Consider the following 19,287-nt stretch of genomic DNA (forward strand, 5'->3'; position numbering starts at 1 on the left):
CAGCCTGACGGGTATTTTCAAGTAGTTACTTTAATCCAGACCTTTCAAATATACTCACCCAAAAGCAAATCAGATCTTTCTCTAGCGTAGACACCTCCGGGGACAAATTTGAAAGCCGTGCACCACGCACAGAAGAATACCTCCAGGAGATAAAATAGCATGGCAATGGTCATGGCTTTCCCAGGGCCTGACCCTGAGCTAATAAGATGTCCAAGCACTTGAGGCCACATGGACGCTGTGAAGAGAGCGAGCACACAGCCAGAAATGGCAGCTGCCCACGTGGGGAGGTAAAGGAGGCCGGCAGCTGAAGCTGCTCCTGTTTGTGACAGAGAGAGAAAGAAAAAGAATCAGACCGGAGAGCAGAATAGTCTCTCCCATTTTCTAAAAAAAAAAAACAAACAAAAAGGAATGATGGGCACATAGGATGACCAATCTATAGCTGGCTATTCAGAGCCAGAAGGGATCTCCAGGGCATCCTGATCAATCTCCAGACTGATGAGAAACAGGACTAGCAAGGTCTAGCGATTTGCTCAAGGTCACATGGCTAGTTACTTGCACAATTGGAGGCAGAGTGTGAATCCAGTAAATCTCAGCGCTATTTCTTCCAGAAGGACAGGGGGCGTGAAGAGGCATTTTTAGGTTATTTGTGTTAAGACCCTAATATAAAAAAAAAAAAAAAAAAAAAACTTTTAAAACAGTGATATTTCTGTGATACCAAAAATACATCCATTAATGTAACCAGCCAGATCCAGGACATTAGAAAACATGTAGAGTCAGCCTGGTTTCTAGAACATTTTTGTTAAGGAATTTTCTCAAGGACTTGCCATCCACTTAAATGCTGCCCCCTGTCCTACAATGTGGAAGTTGGCTTTCCCAAGCTCACAGCCCCCAAAGATTTGACTGAAGGAGGACTGGCGGGCTCTCTGCTTTAGCAATGCTGCAGTCAGTTCATCCGTGACCCAATAGCCTGGTAGGCAGTGAGGTCTACGCCACCTGTCCAGTCCACAGCAGGCACTCAGTCAATGTTTGTTAGTTTGCCGAGCTAAACCTGAGAGTATAATTCTCCCAATTCCTGGGAAGTCTGTGCTGAGAAAGCACATGAGGGTCTTATGGCATCCCATTTCCAAGCCATCCGTATAACACCTTTCTACAGAATACAGACAAGTCAGTCATTATTGTACAAGTGTGACCAGGAGGACTCCCAAGCTCCTTGCTGCTGGAGCCAGAACTGCAGCAACAGAGCGAGGAGCAGCAAGTGGCGCCAGCCAGCCTCTCAGTGCTCCGTGGTGCCCATCCATCAGGAAGCTCTACTTGCAGCCGGCGCAAAGCCACATAACTGCCCATCCTCCCCACCCTGGCTTCAAGCTGTGCTGACAGCTCAGAGCCTGGAGCCTGCTTTGGATTCTGTGTGTGTGTCTCTCTCTGCCCCTCCACATTCACACTCTGTCTCTCTCAAAAATAAATAAACATTAAAAAAATTTTTTTTAAAGTACAAATACTGTGTCAGGAGGCAAAAGTATTTTAAAGAATCATTAATTATGAGCAACTGCCTTTGTGAAAGGTTAAGAAAAACTTTCTGGGGCACATGGAAGGCTCAGTTAGTTGAGCATCTGACTCTTGGTTTTCATTCAGGTCATGATCTCACGGTTCGTGAGTTCAAGTCCTGAATCAGGCTTTGCACTAACAGTATGGAACCTGCTTGGGTTTCTCTCTCTCCCTCTCTTCTCTAAGTAAATAATACATAAACTTTAAAAAAATGACTTGTCAGAAGTCTCACCTTTTAAACCCTGCCAGAATTATTTCTGTCTGAAAAGCTTTGCCAAATTAATGATGAAAACAATATCACATTCTGAGTTTCACTTTTCTGATTATTAGTGAGAGTGACTTTTTCCTATTTACCAGCTTAGAAAGTCTGTTTTTTAGAATGATTCCTGAGCTGATATTCCTAATGAAAGACATTAGAATGACTTTGTTGTTTCTGTATTACTACAAAGAATTAATTGGAGAGACAGAAAACATCTTTTCAAATTCTCTTGACTATTACTGCTTTAATTTTTAATTTGTTTTAAATAGGCTATGTATTTTTAAATCCAATAAACTGATATTTTTAAATAGGTTATAAGTTCAAAACCCAAAAAGGTATAAAGGAGTCCCTCTAACCCCTGTCACCCACTAGTTCCCCTTAGTAAAGGCAACCAATGTTAGCATCATTCCACATACTTCCAGAGATAGTCCCATGCATAATAAGAACTATTTGTGTATTTCCATCCCTTTTTAATTTTTTTTTATAAATTTATTTATTTTAAGAAGGAGAGAGTACGTGTGCTCACTGGCAGAGGAGGGACAGAGAGAGAGAGAGAGAGAGAGAGAGAGAGAGAGAGAATTCCAAGCCAGCTCCACGCTGTCAGACTGGAGCTCAAGTCAGGGTTCAAACTCAAGAACTGTGAGATCATGTCCTGAGCCAAAATCAAGTTGGATGCTTACCCAATTGAGCCATCCAGGCACCCCAACACCAAGGCAAATTAATAGTAATTGAATATTCCAGTAACATTTATAATAACTAACATATTAGTTTTCAATGGATCAAATTTTTAATACAATAAAATTATAGGAACACTGTAAAGTACACAGGGGTCCTATCAATACGTTTAGCACATCTGTTTTTTCTTTTAATAGAACTTTGATTTTAATAATTTAATTGCCACCAAGATTTAAAGCCCATTAGAAGCTTCAAATCTGCTTGCCCCTGGGGTCTTCTAAACTACTATTTAATACTTCAGAGAGACAGCAAAACTAGATTAGGTTTAACTCTACTTATCTGGGGAAATAAAAATAAGCATAACACTATAGGTTCACAGTTTTTCTGTCTTTTAACTAACAGTGTATGTTTCTGGGGACCTCAGTTTAAAATTCTGGGGACCATGTTTAAAATGAAGCTGCCAATTACCTGCCCAGTAAGCATTTTCTTTATATTCCATGAGAAAAGGGATGATATCAGTGCTGAACAGACTTCCAATCCAATGTATTTCATGTTCCTTTCCCTAACTGCATGGAGATTAAGAAGCTATATATATATATATATATATACTCACTGCAAACTCAGCATTTACCAAAGTATCTGTCCCTTTTCTTGAGGAATCTCATGAGGCATCTCTCTAATGAGAAGAAAGTTTACTCTTAAACTCTATTCATACTGGGGCACCTGGGTGGCTCAGTCAGTTAAGCGTCCGACTTCAGCTCAGGTCATGATCTCATGGTTCATGAGTTCAGACCCTGCATCAGGATCTGCATTGACAGCTCAGAGGCTGGAGTCTGCTTCGGATTCTGTGTCTCCTTCTGTCTCTGCTCCTCCCCCACTCACGCTCTCTCAAATAAATAAACATTTTTTTAAAAATAAAAAAAATCTATTCAGACCAACTTCCACAGACCCCATGTACAATGCCTCCCAGAAAACACATGTGCAAGTAAAAAGGGCCCAATGCAACTACAACAGTTTGCTCACACCACTCCAGAAGGACCGGGACCTGGTTAACCTCATTAAATGAGCCATCTATTCAAATTTTACACATGTCAGGGTGCCTAGGTGGCTTAGTTGGTTAAGCATCTGACTGCAGCTCGGGTCATAATCTCACAGTTTATGGGTTCGAGCCCCGCATCAGACTCTGTGCTGACAACTCAGGAGCCTGGAACCTGCTTTAGATTCTGTGTCTCCCTCGCTCTCTGCCCCTTCCCTGTTCATGCTCTATCTCTGCCTCTGTCTCTCTCTCAAGAATAAATAAACATTAAAATATAGTTTAAAAAACTGAATTACACGTATGTCTCCATCCAAGAGTGTAGCACTTAGGGTGGGAAGAAATTTACTTGTTACATTAGTCAAGCCACAGTTTCTATTACCAATCCACAGTTCTGAACCCACACAGGGTATCCAGCGCAACACTCTGAATCATCTGGTTAATGAATATGTAAGAGCGCATCTCTCCTCACCGAGACCAAATACACTGCTCTGTTACTGGGTACAGAGTTTATTTAACACCAAAATGGACTCGAACCATTTTCTGCCTTTTAAGGGGAAGGGAGAAGAGTGACAAAATTCAGTCATAGTAATAAAATAGTCAGAGTCATAAAAATAAGTAGTTGCTCCTAAAATATGATGGCTTCCATCAATATTCTGTAATCTTTTTTTTTTTTAATTCTTTTTTAAGTTTTATTTATTTCTAGGAGAGAGAGAGAGACAGCGTGAGCAGGGGAGGGTCAGAGAGAGAGGGAGTCACAGACTGAAACAGGCTCCAGGCTCTGAGCTGGCAGTCAGCACAGAGCCCGACGCGGGGCTCGAACCCACGAACCGCGAGATCATGACCTAAGCGAAAGTCGGACACTTAACCGACTAAGCCACCCAGGCGCCCCAATATTCTGTAATCTTAATGGGTGTGGCCTGGGGGGAGAGGGTCCCAGCCTTTGAATAAGCAAAGGTGGGCCCCAAAGCTAAGTGGAAGGGTGAGGAGCTCAGGCGGGCATTCCTGAAAACCAGGGCAGCAGGGAATCTTGGGGAGGGCAGGGGTCTGGCATTGTGCTAACGGCTGACTCCATCTCCTCAGATCTGCAATAGAAACAGGGGCGCCTGGGTGGCTCAGTCAGTTAAACCTCTGACTCTTGATTTGGGCTCAGGTCATAATCTCACAGTTCTCGAATTCAAGCCCTGAGACGGGCTCTGTGCTCACAGCGCGGAGCCTGCTTGTTCTCTCCCTGCCTCTCTCTCAACATAAATAAATAAACTTTAAAAAAAAAAAAACAACCTGTTACTGACACACATACCTTGTTTGGGAGATGGGGGAGAGTACGTGAGCACCGTCAGGCAGCAGTATGTCAGCTACAGGAGGAGAGAGATAATGACGGAGGAGGAAGTAAACTGTCAGCTGAGTGGAATGCCGGGCACACGTACAGGTAAACTCACGTACCTGTAACCCACCAGAGTAAACTGGTACCAGGAAACCATGAACAAGCTGAGAGCATCAATCCACTCGCCAAGCTCAGCAGAACTGCACCTCTGTAAGAAAACAATATGCTTAGGACACCTGCCATCATTAATATTTCATTGCTCCAAATATGAAACAAGTACATCTCCTACTTCTAGGTATACCCAAGAGATAACAGGAGTGTGAAAAAAACCCAACGAGATAATGAGAGCTCATTGAAAACCACTATTAAATCCATTTAGAACACTGAGGGGCACCTGGGTGGCTCAGTCAGTTAAGTGTCTGATCTCAGCCTAGGTCATGATCTCACCATTCAGGAGTTTGAGCTCTAAGCTGGGATTCTGTGCTGACAGCTCAGAGCCTGGAGCCTGCTTCAGATTCTGTGTCTCCCTCGCTCTCTGCCCCTCCCCCGCTCATGCACTTGAGCACACGTGCTCTCTCTCTCAAAAATAAACACACATTAAAAATTTTTTAAAAAAGAACATTGAAGTAAAAGCAACTCAGACTTGAAATAAATGGTATCTTTGGTCTTTCGTGGTCAATGGAAACACAGCGATTGAGCATTGTCAGACTATTAAATTATAGTCCATATTGGCCTCGTGACATTTTAAACAACTCTGCCGAAGACAAAGAGAAAAAGTCATTGGGAATAGTTTCTATTTAGTTTGCCTCTTTTTCTTTCCTCTGCCTCAGTACAATCTGGTTCTTTCCAAGTCTGCTGTCAATTGGATAAATAGATAGTTGTGTGCGTTTTAAAGCAACCACAAACTACTTCATTCTTTTGCTACTCTGGCAAAAACTTATACAAGGAGAAATAAAAAATTTTAACACAACTTTAGGGGGGAAACCCAGAAGCAATAATAGCTACCACGTGGCATTTAATTAAATAGCTACAATATAAATTAAGCTAAAAAACACAGCAGTATCTCCTGTGTACTGTTTTAAGACTTTTACATATTATTAGCTCTTAATCTTCCCAAGGCTCTAAGGCAAATGCTCTTATTATCCCCATTTTGCAGAAGCAGACACAGGAGGAAAGAGCACTTAAATAACCTGCCTGAGGTCATACACAGCAGCCCTGCCGAGACTCAGAACCCAAAAAAGACCATCTGGCTCTGGAGTGAGGCTGTCCGCTACTATCCTGCCCACGCCCACCTCCAAGGTTAAGGATCGGCCGGGGTCTACAGAAGACCAGATATGAAAAAAAGCCACGGAGGTCACTGTTGATCTTTTTTCTATCCCAAATTCAACAACAAATGTTTATGAGGACCTACTATGTGCCAGGCTGTGTTTTAGGGGCTTAGGATACAGGTGTGAACAAAGATTCCTTTCCTCCAGAGGGCTCCCACTTCAGTGAGGGAGGAACAGACAGTAAGCACAATTAATAAATAATTCAGGGTGTCAGAAGGCAGAAAGCACTAGAGATAAGGATCCCAAGGTCAGGAGCACTGGGGTGGGCTGATGGGAAACTGGAAATGTGATGAAGACACAGTTTACCTCGCTCCCTCATTCTCCGTGGGTCTACCATCCGCACTGATCCTTCAGCTTCCCAAAGTCCCCTCGGCAAGCTCTGGGCCTCTCCCTCACCCTTCTCCCATCCTTCACCTTTCTACCCCATCAACAGTTACGTGGGATGCAATCTCTAATGGATTTTAGAAAGCAATTCCTACTATGATGGTCATGACTGATGAAAGTCTAATGCAACATTTCTCAAGCAGGCCTGAGAAACACTAATTTCATTAGACGTTAATAGGTGTTCTAAAAAAGGAATCTACTTTTTTTTTGAGAGAGAAAGAGAGCATGCACAAGCTGGGGGAGAGAGACAGGGAGAGAGTCTTAAGCAGGCTCCACATTCAGCAGAGCCCGAGGAGCCCTACGTGGGACCCCATCTCACAAGGTAAAATCATGACCTGAGCCAAAGTTGAGAGTCAGATGTTTAACCAACTGAGCCACCCAGGTGCCCGGGAATTCTACTTGCAGATAAGGTTGAGAACCCCCGGGAGTCTTTCATATGCTAATGTACACTGTGAATCACAAAGAAAGGAATATGAAATGCAGCATTTGCTAAACCTATACGATTTAGGAGTCTCTTTCTCTTTCTCTCAGAGTACCTATTAACATCTCAAGACACCAGTGTTCCACAGAACACAGTTTGGGAAATGCTGGTCTCATGAGCTGCATCTCCATCTTCAGTGTCTCCCTCCAACAGACAGAATTATAAAATTTCTACCAAAAAAAGCCCCTCATTTCACAAGGGAAAAGAACAAAGCCAGGGACACAACGTGACTCATCCACAGTTGAATGACGAGTTACTGTTGGCCGACCAGGACTCCAGCCCTGAAGCCTGGCCTGAGTCCTGGCCCAATCCTCCTTTTTCTCTTCCATGTAACTGATGCCTCTTGTTATAGGGAACTTTTGAAACAAAGCTTTAATACATGGGAATAAATCCCTTCCCTTCCTTTTTCTTCCTTTGTGCCTTTCTTCCTTCCTTCGCTTCCTCCCAAATATGCGAAGGCATCCAGGATCAAAAGATAGAAACTGTGAATAAGGTAACATACATAAACTTCCTAGCTCTGTGCCTGACAGAGTTAAGTCATAAATATTAGTTCTTTTTCCCATTCCCTGCCCTCGAGGGGCTTATTGGCTTGAGAGGAAGACCTGAAATGATCATAATGTTTTTAAAAACTGTAATACAGAATAATAATAAGAGATAGAAAGGGTAGGGGTGGGCTTCGAGGTAGTATTATAAAACTCCCTTGGGCCAAAAGGAGAGGGGCTTGCAAATGAGGAAATACCAACCATTGTTTGATTTCAAACTCTATTCTGGTAAAAGGTCGGGGGTTGAGCAACCCAGCTCCTCCTGGCTCCAGATGGTCCCTGAGATCTTTGATGAACATTGTGATTAGAATGTTCAAACATGTTCTTCAAGCAGCTGTTAAGCAACCCCCACCTCCAACCGCAAAATTCTCGCTTCTGTACACTGACTTCGCCCCTCTCCCTATATAAACCCTGAGCTACGGCGGGGCTCTCTTCCGAGGACATTTCAGGTGCTCAGGAGGGGCCGTCCGGCCCGGACTAAAATAAACCTGAATAACCAACTCCTTTTGTTGTTCTCAGTGATTCTCCTTTGGAAAGGGAGGTCTAACAGGATGTGGCATAAAGGAACCCTTGGGATAATCAGAGAAGACTTTGCAGACGAGATGCTTGAGCTGGGTTTGGAAGGGTGAGTAAGAGCCTGCCAGGACGCTGAGGCAGAGAAGGCAGCCCAGACAGAGGGAAGAGCGCAGCCTTGCAGATGAACGTCTGGAACAGTCCAGCACTTCTAGGGAACTCAAAGTGATTTCAGCCTGGATGAAGGACGGGGATAAGGGAGGAAGTGTTTGTAAAAGTAAGAGGGGTCGGGGAGCAGATCCTGTCTCACATGACCTTGTATGTAAAAAAATACTCAAAGGTTCTAAGCCATAGAGAGAGAAATGCATTTTTGTAGNAAACCATAAAGAGGCAAGACATGAAGCCTAGATGAAAGATGGTGAGGACTCCACTGAGGCAGACAGGGTGGGCATCGCAGGGGAAGGGACAGATCTGAGAGAAGTCGTAGAACTCACTAGACTTAATGCCAAATAGACACAGAAAATGAGAAAGCCATGGTCATAGGATGACTCCTGGATTCTGGCTCGGATGAAGTACAGCTTGGAGGGATGAAGCCAGGCATGGGCGAAGAAGAACATGTTTGGGGACTGGGAACTCCCGAGTGCAGACCTGGACACCCTGACTTTGAGGCACCTGGGGGTGTGCTCTCAAGTCTGCTGGGGAAGAGTCCAACAGGCAGTTGCCAAATGTGGGAATCTCCACACTTTAGGAGCAAACAGTTATCTGAGACAGATGTTTTAAAGGTTCCTCCAATCTTTTTACATGAAAGGCTGGGCCTGAACGTGGGAGAACCAAGGTGTCCCGAAGAGGAGAGAGAGAGTCAATGAGGACCAAGCACAAGTTGGTTCCAACACTTAAACTCAAGACTGCTGACTTCCCGGGGGCCCCACAGTTGGAGCAAGTCCCAGAGAATCAGAGGAGACAGAGATCTCTCTGGGCTTCCCTCCTGCAGAGAAGAGAGAACGATGCCCAGGCTGTCAACCTGTCCTCTCTCATCAGGGCACCGTGGCCTCGTCCCATCAGGCGCCCATAACTGTCAGGAGGGGTGTGGAGGAAATGCCAAGGCCATGTCTTCTCCGCCCCGAGAATGCTCGTCCATGTGGGGAGTGCTCAGAGCGCCCAGGCAGGAGCTCCCAGAGGCTCCTACGAAGCCGTGCCCAGTCCTTAGCACAAGCCTCCATCTCCTGCTTCCTAGCACTCCTCCAGCACCGGGGCAAATACCCTTCTGGCTCCATTTCCCCAGGACGCATCAATGCCATGCAACGTTTCTGCTCTCTAGGGGAAGTGGCATATGAAATATCCGGCCGGCACAGAGCTGGTGCCTCAACCAAAGAAGTACTTCTTCCTTCAACTTTAATAGCCAATTTCTTGACTGCTTCCAAACCGAAACTCACCCAAATGGGTTAGGATCTGGCCCTGGATGGGGGTGCCCACTCACAGCCCATCTGGACACAAGCGAGACCTCTCCAAAAACCCAGTGGGTGAGGAACACCAGACTGCCAAAGGCAGCCCCTGCCAGGCACCACGTGGGTCTGGAGGCCACGCCCGTGGCCGTTGCTCCGGTCTTCTGCCCCTCAGGCTTACTGCAGTCACCATCTAGGATGCGAAACGGGAAACGGTCAATTACATGAAAATGCACCCTCTATTTCTCAGATCATAGCAAGCAAGAAATGGTCCGTGGCTTCAAGGAGCTTATTTTAGAAGAGAAGATGAGACATGAAACTGTAACACAGAGCAGAACATGCTGAGAGCTAGCCGGTGTGAGGCATGACTTCAGGTAGATCAGGAATGCTTTGAGAAGGGGCACCTGGGGGGCTCAGTTGGTTGGGCGTACGACTTCGGCTCACGTCACGATCTCACAGTTCGTGGGTTCCAGCCCCGCATTGGGCTGTGCTGACAGCCAGCTCAGAGCCTGGAGCCTGTTTCGGATTCTGTGTCTCCCTCTCTCTCTGACCCTCCCCTGCTCACGCTGTCTCTCTCTCAGAAACAAACAAACAAACAAATAAAAGGGAATGCTTTGAGGAGAACCAAGCATTCTGGGATCTCACAAGGGAAAGTGCAGCAAGTTATTTACCTCATGTGAAGTTAATGGTATGAGCAAAAATATAGACAGGAAAAGTGACTGGTATCTTCAGGGAACAGAGGCAGCCCAACTTGAGTGGAACACATCCAGGCCACCAGGCCATGTCCCCACCTTGACCCCACCCCCAACAGGGCCCTCGTCTGCCCACTGTGCACCCAGGGTAACAGTCGTACGCTGACGGAGCAGTTCCTGAGTTTCCGGTCTCTTCCTAGCTTTTGATAGGAACTCACTTAATCCTTGCAACAACTTTATGAGGTAAACTCTGTTATTAGACCCATTTGACAGAGCCAAAAACTGAGGCCCAGAGAGAACAAGTAACTTGCCCAAGGTCATACAGCTGGTAAAGAGAGCTTAGGTGTATCTAACTATATACCTTCCTTCCTTCCTGGGGCTGTTTCACCAGGAGGTCTCATTTCATTGCATCAGTGACTTCTGCAGACAAAAACGTATCAACTGGAGAAAAATGTGGGCAGGGGAATGTCTCTAAAAACAGACAGCGCTACTGCTACTGGCAAGCTCTCTACAGGAGAGAAGAAAGCCTCCCAGGTCTGCCTGCAGGGCTGGTAGCTGGATTTCAGAGAAGGAAGAAAGCCAATCAGTCAATAAAGGAGTCAGAGAGAGAGGAGCAGAGATGTGAGCCCCAGATGAGGGGGAGGGTGGTGACGACAAAGGAGGCCAGGGCCCAGAGACCGAGCTGTCGTTGGGTTAGGAAGAAAGAGACCTAGACTGGATTTGCGGAGTACCACTGCTGTGTAGGATGGTGGGGGACCCCTTGCCCAGGACCCGGCAAATCTTCGCTGAAACTACAAAAACGCCTGGTGTGACCTGGGGAAACTGGTGAGGAGTCCGGGGTTTTGCAGGGCAAAAACAGGAAGGGACCAGCAACTGGGTCACATAAAATTAAAACAGAGGCGAGAAAGAAGAAAACTCAAGTCAGGAAATGTAAATGATACCCTGAAGTTCAGATCCTTATCAGGCTGTACCTGTGAAACTTGCTGCCTGCGTTTCCACCTTTCAGTGTTAGTGTTTTATAAAACATAAAGCACATATTAGGGCACCAGACTCAGTTCTAAATGTTCAAACTAATAGTAATGTCACTCGACCGATCTCCTTGGATGATGTTCCCTTGTTCTCACTGTCCCTGTGTCATGCCAAAATCAGGGCGTAAGGGGGATTATACAAGCACTTTGTTCATGCTGAGCCAAAACCCTCTAACCTTCCATTAATCTGTGAGATTTCTCCTTGTATTGACAAAAGAACAGTGACTCACTGAGACTCACACAAAAAGGCAGGTGCAAGTTAACCAGAATCTAGTAACACTTGTTCCTTCTTTTCAGAAGGATCTCAAGTTAGCATATGGAGTAAATATCCAAGTTGGGTACGTGTATGTCTCTGAGAAAGTCAGTTCCAAAGAGAGAGAGGTGATTTGAAAGGTGGCATAAAAATGCAAGATTTCCTTCTTTTTCAACCTTCAGACTTGGAGCTTAAATATCTTCAGAGTCCCAGAAAAGAAAAAAAAGAAACAAAAAAACAAACAAAAACCCAGACAGTTCCCAGAGCCCTTGCTTACGAATAACTTCTCATAGTGTTAGCGACATCCTGGGGTCGAGAGATGAGGCTCAGCCCCGTCCGGAGGGAAGGGGAAGAAAGACAAACAGAAAGCCAGCTGGGAGTCTGAAGCCTGGTCTACTCTCCCACTCCACACTGACAGAAGCCAGAAATGGCTTTTCCTTTTCATCCTCTGTTCTTTTTTTTTTTTTTTTATGTTTTATTTATTTCTAGGAGAGAGAGAGAGAGAGACAGCGTGAGCAGGGGAGGGTAAGAGAGAGAGGGAGTCACAGACTGAAACAGGCTCCAGGCTCTGAGCTGGCAGTCAGCACAGAGCCCGACGCGGGGCTCAAACCCACGAACCGCGAGATCATGACCTAAGCGAAAGTCGGACGCTTAACCGACTAAGCCACCCAGGCGCCCCTTTTCATCCTCTGTTCTGACAAGGAAAAGGTGCCTTCTGCTTAGGTAATAATCCACTGGCTGTGCTGGTTACTATTTCAGAGGGAGTAAAAAATGGAAATAGAGACATAGTGCAAACAGACTTTTATGTTTTTGAGATGTGTTCCATTCAGATAGGTAAACTACGCAAGGGAGCAGATCCCTCAATAAATTGGGCGTACGCTTACCTGAGTAAATGCGATCAAGTGTGGCTATGGTACTTAATGTCAGTATCACTCTATTGGACATCTCATAAGTCCAGATTGGATTTAGTGAAGTGTACCATATGCGGAGAACAAGAAGAAGAATCTGTCCTAAAATGAATCCCCAGATTCTGAGGTACCTGTAAGTACAGAAGTATTTTTCATCACTTTTTACGTGGTTTCAATGTAGTATATTCACAGTGAATTTCATAGTTTCATAGAATGGGTCTATAAAACAGCCCTGGTGGTAATTTGCAATAATGAACATGCCTTAATCTTTAGTCTTTATCAAGTCTGTTACCCAGGCAACTTGTTACAATTCCTTAATTCTCAAAACATTGTGGAGACTGATGCCAAGTATTCACATTCTGATTTTGTGAAAAGGGACAAAAAATGAGACTTCTACAAGCTGTATGCAAAGTAAATATTATCACTTGAAATCCTGGTTCCAACTTTCCCTTTGATGAGTAATCACACTTGTCTGTCTACAGGTATAAGATACAAACCTTTGTCTCTGGATAAGATACCGTACCTTTGCAAGCCACTTCCTGTCCACCATGTCACAGCTTGCACTATCAGCGAGGAAGACACCCCAAGGGCAAGGACCACGAGCCGAACCCTGGCATTTGGAGCCTGGAAGGAGGCTATGCTGCCTACAAACAAATTAAGGAGAGCTAAACATTTCTGGCAATCATGCATTGGAACACAATGATCTGCATTCGATAAATGTTACATCTGATACCATCATTACACTCAGGAAGATAAAGTTAATATAGACTTGTGTGTATCAATCTTTAAAAATTTTTTGTGATGTCATTCATAACATAAAAATTCACTGTGTCAAAGTGTACAATTCAATGGCTTCTAATATATTTACAAAGTTGTGCGTTTATTATCACTAATTCCAGAATATTCTCACCACCTGAAAAAGAAATCTATACCCATCAGCAGTCACTCCCTTTTCATCCTCTCCACTGCCCTAGCCCCTGGCAATCACTAATCTACTTCCGGTCTGTATGGATTTTTCCCATCTGGGCATCTGATATCAGTAGACTTCTGTAATATGTAGCCTTCTGTAACTGGCTTCTTCAACTTATCAGAATGTTTTCAAGGCTTATCCATAATATAGCTTGTATGAGTACTTCGTTCCTTTTTATGGCTGAATCATATTCCACTGCATGGATAGACTACATTTCATTCATTCATCAGTGATGGGCATTTGGGTTGTTTCCATTTTTTGGCTATTAAGAATAATGCTGCTGGGGAGCCTGGGTGGCTCAGGTGGGTAAGTGTCTGACTTCAGCTCAGGTCATGGTCTCACGGTTTGTGTCCGACTTCAGCTCAGGTCATGGTCTCACAGTTCGTGAGTTTGAACCCCATGTCAGGCTCTGTGCTGACAGCTCAGAGCCTGGAGCCTGCTTCAGAGTCTGTTTCCCTCTTTCTGCCCCTCCCCTGCTCGCACTCTGTCTCTTTCTCTCTTTCAAAAATAAACAAAGACTTTTTTTTTAATTTTAAAGAATAATGCTGCTATAAGCATTTGTGTACAAGGTCTTATGTGAAGATGGGTTTTCGTTCTTCTCAGATATATACCAAGGAGTGGAGTTGTTAGGTCAGGTGAGAGCTCTGTTTAACATTTCGAGGAACTGCCAAACTGATTTGGAAAGCAGCTGCACCATTTTATATTCCTACCAGCCATGTGTGAGTGTTCCTAGTTCTCCACATCCTTGCCAACACTCGTCACTACCTATCTGTTTCACTATAGCCATCCTAGTGGATCAAAACTTTTAAGGTAAGAAATAATCTAGGGGCACCTAGAGCCTGGGTGGCTCAGTCGGTTAAGCGTCTGACTTCGGCTCAGGTCATGATCTCACAGTTTGTGGGTTTGAGCCCTGCGTCAGGCTCTGTGCTGACAGCCAGCTCAGAGCCCGGAGCCTGTTTCAGATTCTGTATCTCCCTCTCCCTCTGACCCTCCCCTGCGGGCTCGCTTGCGTGCTTGCTCTCTCTCTCTCTCTCTCTCTCTCAGAAATAAATTTAAAAAACATTAAAAAATTTTTTTTAAAAAGAAATAATCTAAACCAATAGGAATATGAACTAAATTTATAGTTCAGTACACAATAATCAATCTAAAATATCTGAGGGGCCAGAGGTGATAGCACATAATGCCCAGATCTTCTCTGTAGTTATATATGGATAACCTAGGACTTTAAAGACAAAGTTGTTTCATTTCCTTAAGAAGCATCTGAAGGGAGTTTTAAGGTAAACCATGGCTTACATCAGCCTCTGTTTAGCATCAGCAGAGCTGAATGGCTACCCAGAAGAGGATCTGGCCGAAACGGTCTCTTCATTCTCCTCTCCATCACTTTCCTACCTACTCCATTTTCTCAAATTGAACTCCACCTCGACTCAACTGATGGATCTTCACAGAGGAAGGAGAAAAAATGGGAACAACAGGAAGCATCCCAAATACCATACCCACCTCAAACTTATTAATATCGCATCCTTTAGAGCCACCAGAAGTTACTGGGCCAGAAGTGGATCTAAATAATAATAATAATAATAAACCCGCCCCAGTAACTCTCAGCCAATAGCTTTGTAGGTAAGGCTGGCACAGGCAGCACTGAGCAAAGGCAACAAAGAAGTGCCACTGATGCCATTCCCATAAAGCAAACGAGGGAGTGTGACGAGAAAATGAAACTTGCAACACTCCGGCCACCATAATTCATAGGAGGGGACTGAAAGCTCAAGGCAGTATAGCTGGTTATTATTCCCTCCACTCAGAGTAGAACGCTTCATTGCTATTATTTCTGGAGCTGACATTTTCCACATTTGATAGGTCTTTCCATTCCTCTGGGCGGCATCTTCATAAAGGGTGCATTTTTCGGTGGTCTTTACCACTGTTCTTTTGGAGCCCAAGGCCTTGAGAAGCTGGGTCCTACACCCTTGTGGGTGTCCACAGAACTCACTGCACTAACCTCGCTCTGCCTTCTCCAGGGACTGGCCCGCAGAAACGCAGAAGGCAATTTCATGGTAATTCTTGTCACTGTTTCTGGTAAAAGTCAAATGACTGTATCCAGAGAGAAGAAATACATGTCGCTTCGAAAACTCCAGAGAAACCAACTGCCCTGCATTATAACAGACATCCAGAGTTTTCAGCTACAGGTTCAACCAGACCGGAGTCTGGTGTTTTTGTTTGCTAAACCTTTTCTCCCATGAACCCACCTTCTAACTTTTTACTCCCAGTACTGCTTCAAGGTCTTTCAATATTTATTTATATTAATAATCTCAGTTCCTTGGGACAGTAAGTGTACACTCAAAAATTTTTATTGCTGTGGCGCCTGGGTGGCTTAGTCGGTTAAGCGTCCGACTTTCGCTTAGGTCATGATCTCACCGTTTGTGGGTTCGAGCCCCGCGTCGGGCTCTGTGCTGACAGCCAGCTCAGAGCCTGGAGCCTGTTTCAGAGTCTGTGACTCCCTCTCTCTCTGACCCTCCCCTGCTCACACTGTCTCTCTCTCTCTCTCCTAGAAATAAATAAAACATTAAAAAAAAATTTTATTGCTAATGTTTGGCAACATAACACACTCAAATTCAGAATCTGAAAGATACCAAAGGTATGTATTGCAAAGTTTCCCTTTTATGCCTGTGTCTAGATAACCATTTTCAAGTAACTAAAATGCTATCGGAGCTTTTTTTTTTAATGCTTCGAGGGCTATTTAACGCATGTGCAATTAAAAACTAAATATATTTCCGTCTAAACTTTCTTACACAAATGTTACTATTCTGCACACACTGTTTAGTGCTTCCTTTTTCCACTTAATAATACATTTTAAAGAACATTCCATTTCCTTACATAATGTTCTCATTCTGTTATACAGCTGCACAGCATTCTATAGTGTTCCACGTCTCAAAACCATAATTTATTCAGCCAATCCCATATAAATGGCATTTAGGTTATTTCTAATCTTGCTGTTATAAGTATGCTATAATGATTAAATAACATTGTAGTTTTACCGTTTTAAGCCATACGCAGGTATAGCTGTGGGGTATATTCCTAGAAATGGGATTGCTGAGTAAAAGGTTATATGCGTATTTGTAATGTTGATAAATGATGCTAAATTATTCTCCGCAGAACAACCGTGTGCCAGTTTACATTCCCCCCAGCAATGCTGAGCACCTACTTCTCACCCTTACAATACAGTGTTACCCGACTTTGTTCTCTGGCAATCCAGTACCTGGCTGCACACAAATGTGTGTGTTCTATACATTTTAAACTTAAAATACATGTTAAAAAGTACATTGTCTCCCAGTAAACTGATCATATCCTTTGCTCTGTTACCAACTGAGTTGTTGGTTTTTTATTATTGATTTGTAAAAAGTCCATATGTTAGTGAAATTAGCCCTTTGGCTAAAAATTTGCAAATACCTTCCTAATTTGTTGTTTGACTCTGCTTACTATAGTGTTCAGCATGCATAATTTTCCCACTACCATGCAGTGTCATTCAATATTTTTTAAATTTTGTTTATATTTGTTTATTTTAGAGAGAGAGAGAGATTGTGTGTGTTAGCAGGGAAAGGGCAGACAGAGGGAGACACAGAACTCTAAGCCAGCTCCAGGCTCCACGCTGTCAGCACAGAGCCCGACAACGGGCTCGAACTCACGAACTGTGAGATCATGTCCTGAGCCGAAGTCAGACACTCAATCAACTGAGCCACCCAGATGCCTCATCAGTCAACAATTTTTAATGGTTTCTGAGTTTTCAGTCAGAGTTGGAAAAAAGTACACAAAACATTCAAGAGTTGACCTGTTCTCCCTCTTCATTTCAGTGATCTTTAGGCTTTTGCGTTCTGACAGAAAAGTTAGAAATGTCAAAGACATTGGCTCTTGGTCTAGTCTTCCAATTCTACTAAAACTCTTTAATAGTAAGAGAAAGAAGGATCTTTTTTCCCCCATTGAATCATTTAGCATTCAAAGAAGAGTCTACATATTTTCACGTGAGGTTGAAAACACACACACACACACACACACACACACACACAACCTTAAAGAAACACTTCTAAATCTTACCGATAGTTATTATCCGCAACAGGATTAGCGTCCACTTCTTCTTAGCCAATTTCCAGAAAGGAGTAAGTGTTAGGAATATTGGAGAAAGAAAGACTAGGCCAAAACTTTCAAGCCCGGTGAGTTCTAGAGTTTGCAGGGGAAAGTAATAGATCATCGGTCCCAGGCCATGGCAGAGAGACCAAGAAACATACCCTAGAAAACAAATCATTAAAGAGAAAGTGTAAACGTGTCTTTGTTTCAAACAGTAGCCCTGCCCCTCCACTGTAGGGGCCCTGGCTGACCACCCCCCTCACGATTCTGACCCTAACTCAGTTCCAGTACAGAATTCCTCCCCTTCCTGGGGCTGGAAGAGAAAGTCCCGGGATGAAAATGGCTTCCTGCTGTTGTGAGCCCCTTTATGCCCCACGTTTACTCCTTTAACCTTGTTCACACCCACACAGGTTGTTCCTTTATTAAAACCTCTTCATTTGGACCATCTGGGTTGAATTTGACTTTCTGTCAGACCCTAACTGATAAAATTTCTTTTCCTAAGTCAGCCATTCTATAAAGAGCAGTATCAAGAACATCAAAAAGAGGAGCAGACAGAGGTGTCACGCTGGTTCAACAGGAGGAACATGCCACTCCTGATCTCTGGGCTGGATGTAGAGATTACTAAGAAAAAAAGGAACAAACAGCAGGTAGCCCTCCCTTCCTCCCACTCCGGACATCCAAAGGCAGGCTACTTAGGCAACAATCATTTTCTTGTAAGCAGAGTTTTTAAAACCTAACCTTAGAAGACAGTACGGGGCAGTTAAATTCCTGGATCTGGACCTCTGCCAACTACTGACTGTATATAATCTTCTACAGTCATAATTAACGAATAGGCACTTAGTTTGTGGCAGCGTCTGTGCTACGTATTTACAGAGATCTTCTCTCTTATTCCTCATGCAACTCCTGTCCCATGAAGTGGACACTCTTACTCCCCTCTTATAAGTGTGAAAACAAACAAGAACAAACAGATTCAGAAAGTAATTGCCTACAGTTGAAAAAGTAGCAAATGGCAAAGTAAACCGAAACCCACGCAGCCTGGCTCCAAACCTAGCCATCACGTGTAGTAACTTTCTCCAGAGGTACACTTCTCAGGCTCTCTTTCTTAACCAGCAAAGTAGTCCTTTGAGCCACCTCACCGAGTTGTTGGCATGAAATGAGATCAAATACACAGAATGCCTAACGTCCTGGGTACTTACTAAACGTAATTCACTTTACACCGCTGTACTTACACATTTGGGGAGGGGAGGGGGGGAGTGTTGGTTCCTCCTGAGTATAAGCAGCTTCCAGAAAATCAAATTCTTAGAAAAGTGCCCCTCCCAAGCAAAAAGAATGTTTCATAATGAACAGCGAGATTATAACACTGTCCTAAACATTTGTCCGGGAATTCTGACTTTAGTCAAACAATTGTCCTTGGTTTTCGCAAAGCTGCGAGGTGCGCACACGCGACTCGAGTTCGACGCTTTTCGCCAAATGCCCAAACGTGCCGCCGCCACCAAGGCCACCTGTGCCGGGCCAACAGAGGCAGCAGATGTCTCCCTGTGCGCTCACCTCAAGCCGCTGGGGGACACGGGGACCCCTTTCCTTGTGAAAGGTAAGGTCCAGTACTGAATCTCACGTACGTAAAGGTCGGAGAGGGGGCCGGTTTGAGAGCGGTACCAGCCGCGCGGGGTCAAGGCCGACACGCGGAGAGCTGGGTGCCATCCCCGAGCGGAGTGGGAGCTCGGAGGCACCGTCTCCCGCACGCAATCCTCGGCCTCCGAACCTGTCTGGGTCTTGTCTTTTTTCGACTGCAGTAGC

At 44.4% G+C, this 19,287-nt stretch overlaps 1 protein-coding gene across 1 annotated transcript in view; it reads right to left on the reverse strand.

Annotated features, from left to right (window-relative positions):
• The window catches only part of CWH43 (cell wall biogenesis 43 C-terminal homolog), a 59,485-nt gene extending 40,395 nt beyond the window's left edge, over positions 1-19,090 (reverse strand). The window contains exons 1-7 of the mRNA XM_077757800.1: positions 19,039-19,090; positions 17,461-17,652; positions 12,931-13,051; positions 12,384-12,538; positions 9,518-9,719; positions 4,956-5,044; positions 59-316 (exon numbers count right to left, since the gene is read on the reverse strand). Of these exons, the coding sequence (XP_077613926.1) occupies positions 59-316; positions 4,956-5,044; positions 9,518-9,719; positions 12,384-12,538; positions 12,931-13,051; positions 17,461-17,614 (979 nt within the window). The 5' untranslated portion in view covers positions 17,615-17,652; positions 19,039-19,090. The remainder of the gene's footprint in view (positions 1-58; positions 317-4,955; positions 5,045-9,517; positions 9,720-12,383; positions 12,539-12,930; positions 13,052-17,460; positions 17,653-19,038) is intronic.
• Positions 19,091-19,287: the final 197 nt, after the last annotated feature.

This window comes from Crocuta crocuta, unplaced genomic scaffold (genome assembly GCF_008692635.1).
Source record: "Crocuta crocuta isolate KB4526 unplaced genomic scaffold, BGI_CrCroc_1.0 scaffold282, whole genome shotgun sequence".
NCBI lineage: Eukaryota > Metazoa > Chordata > Mammalia > Carnivora > Hyaenidae > Crocuta > Crocuta crocuta.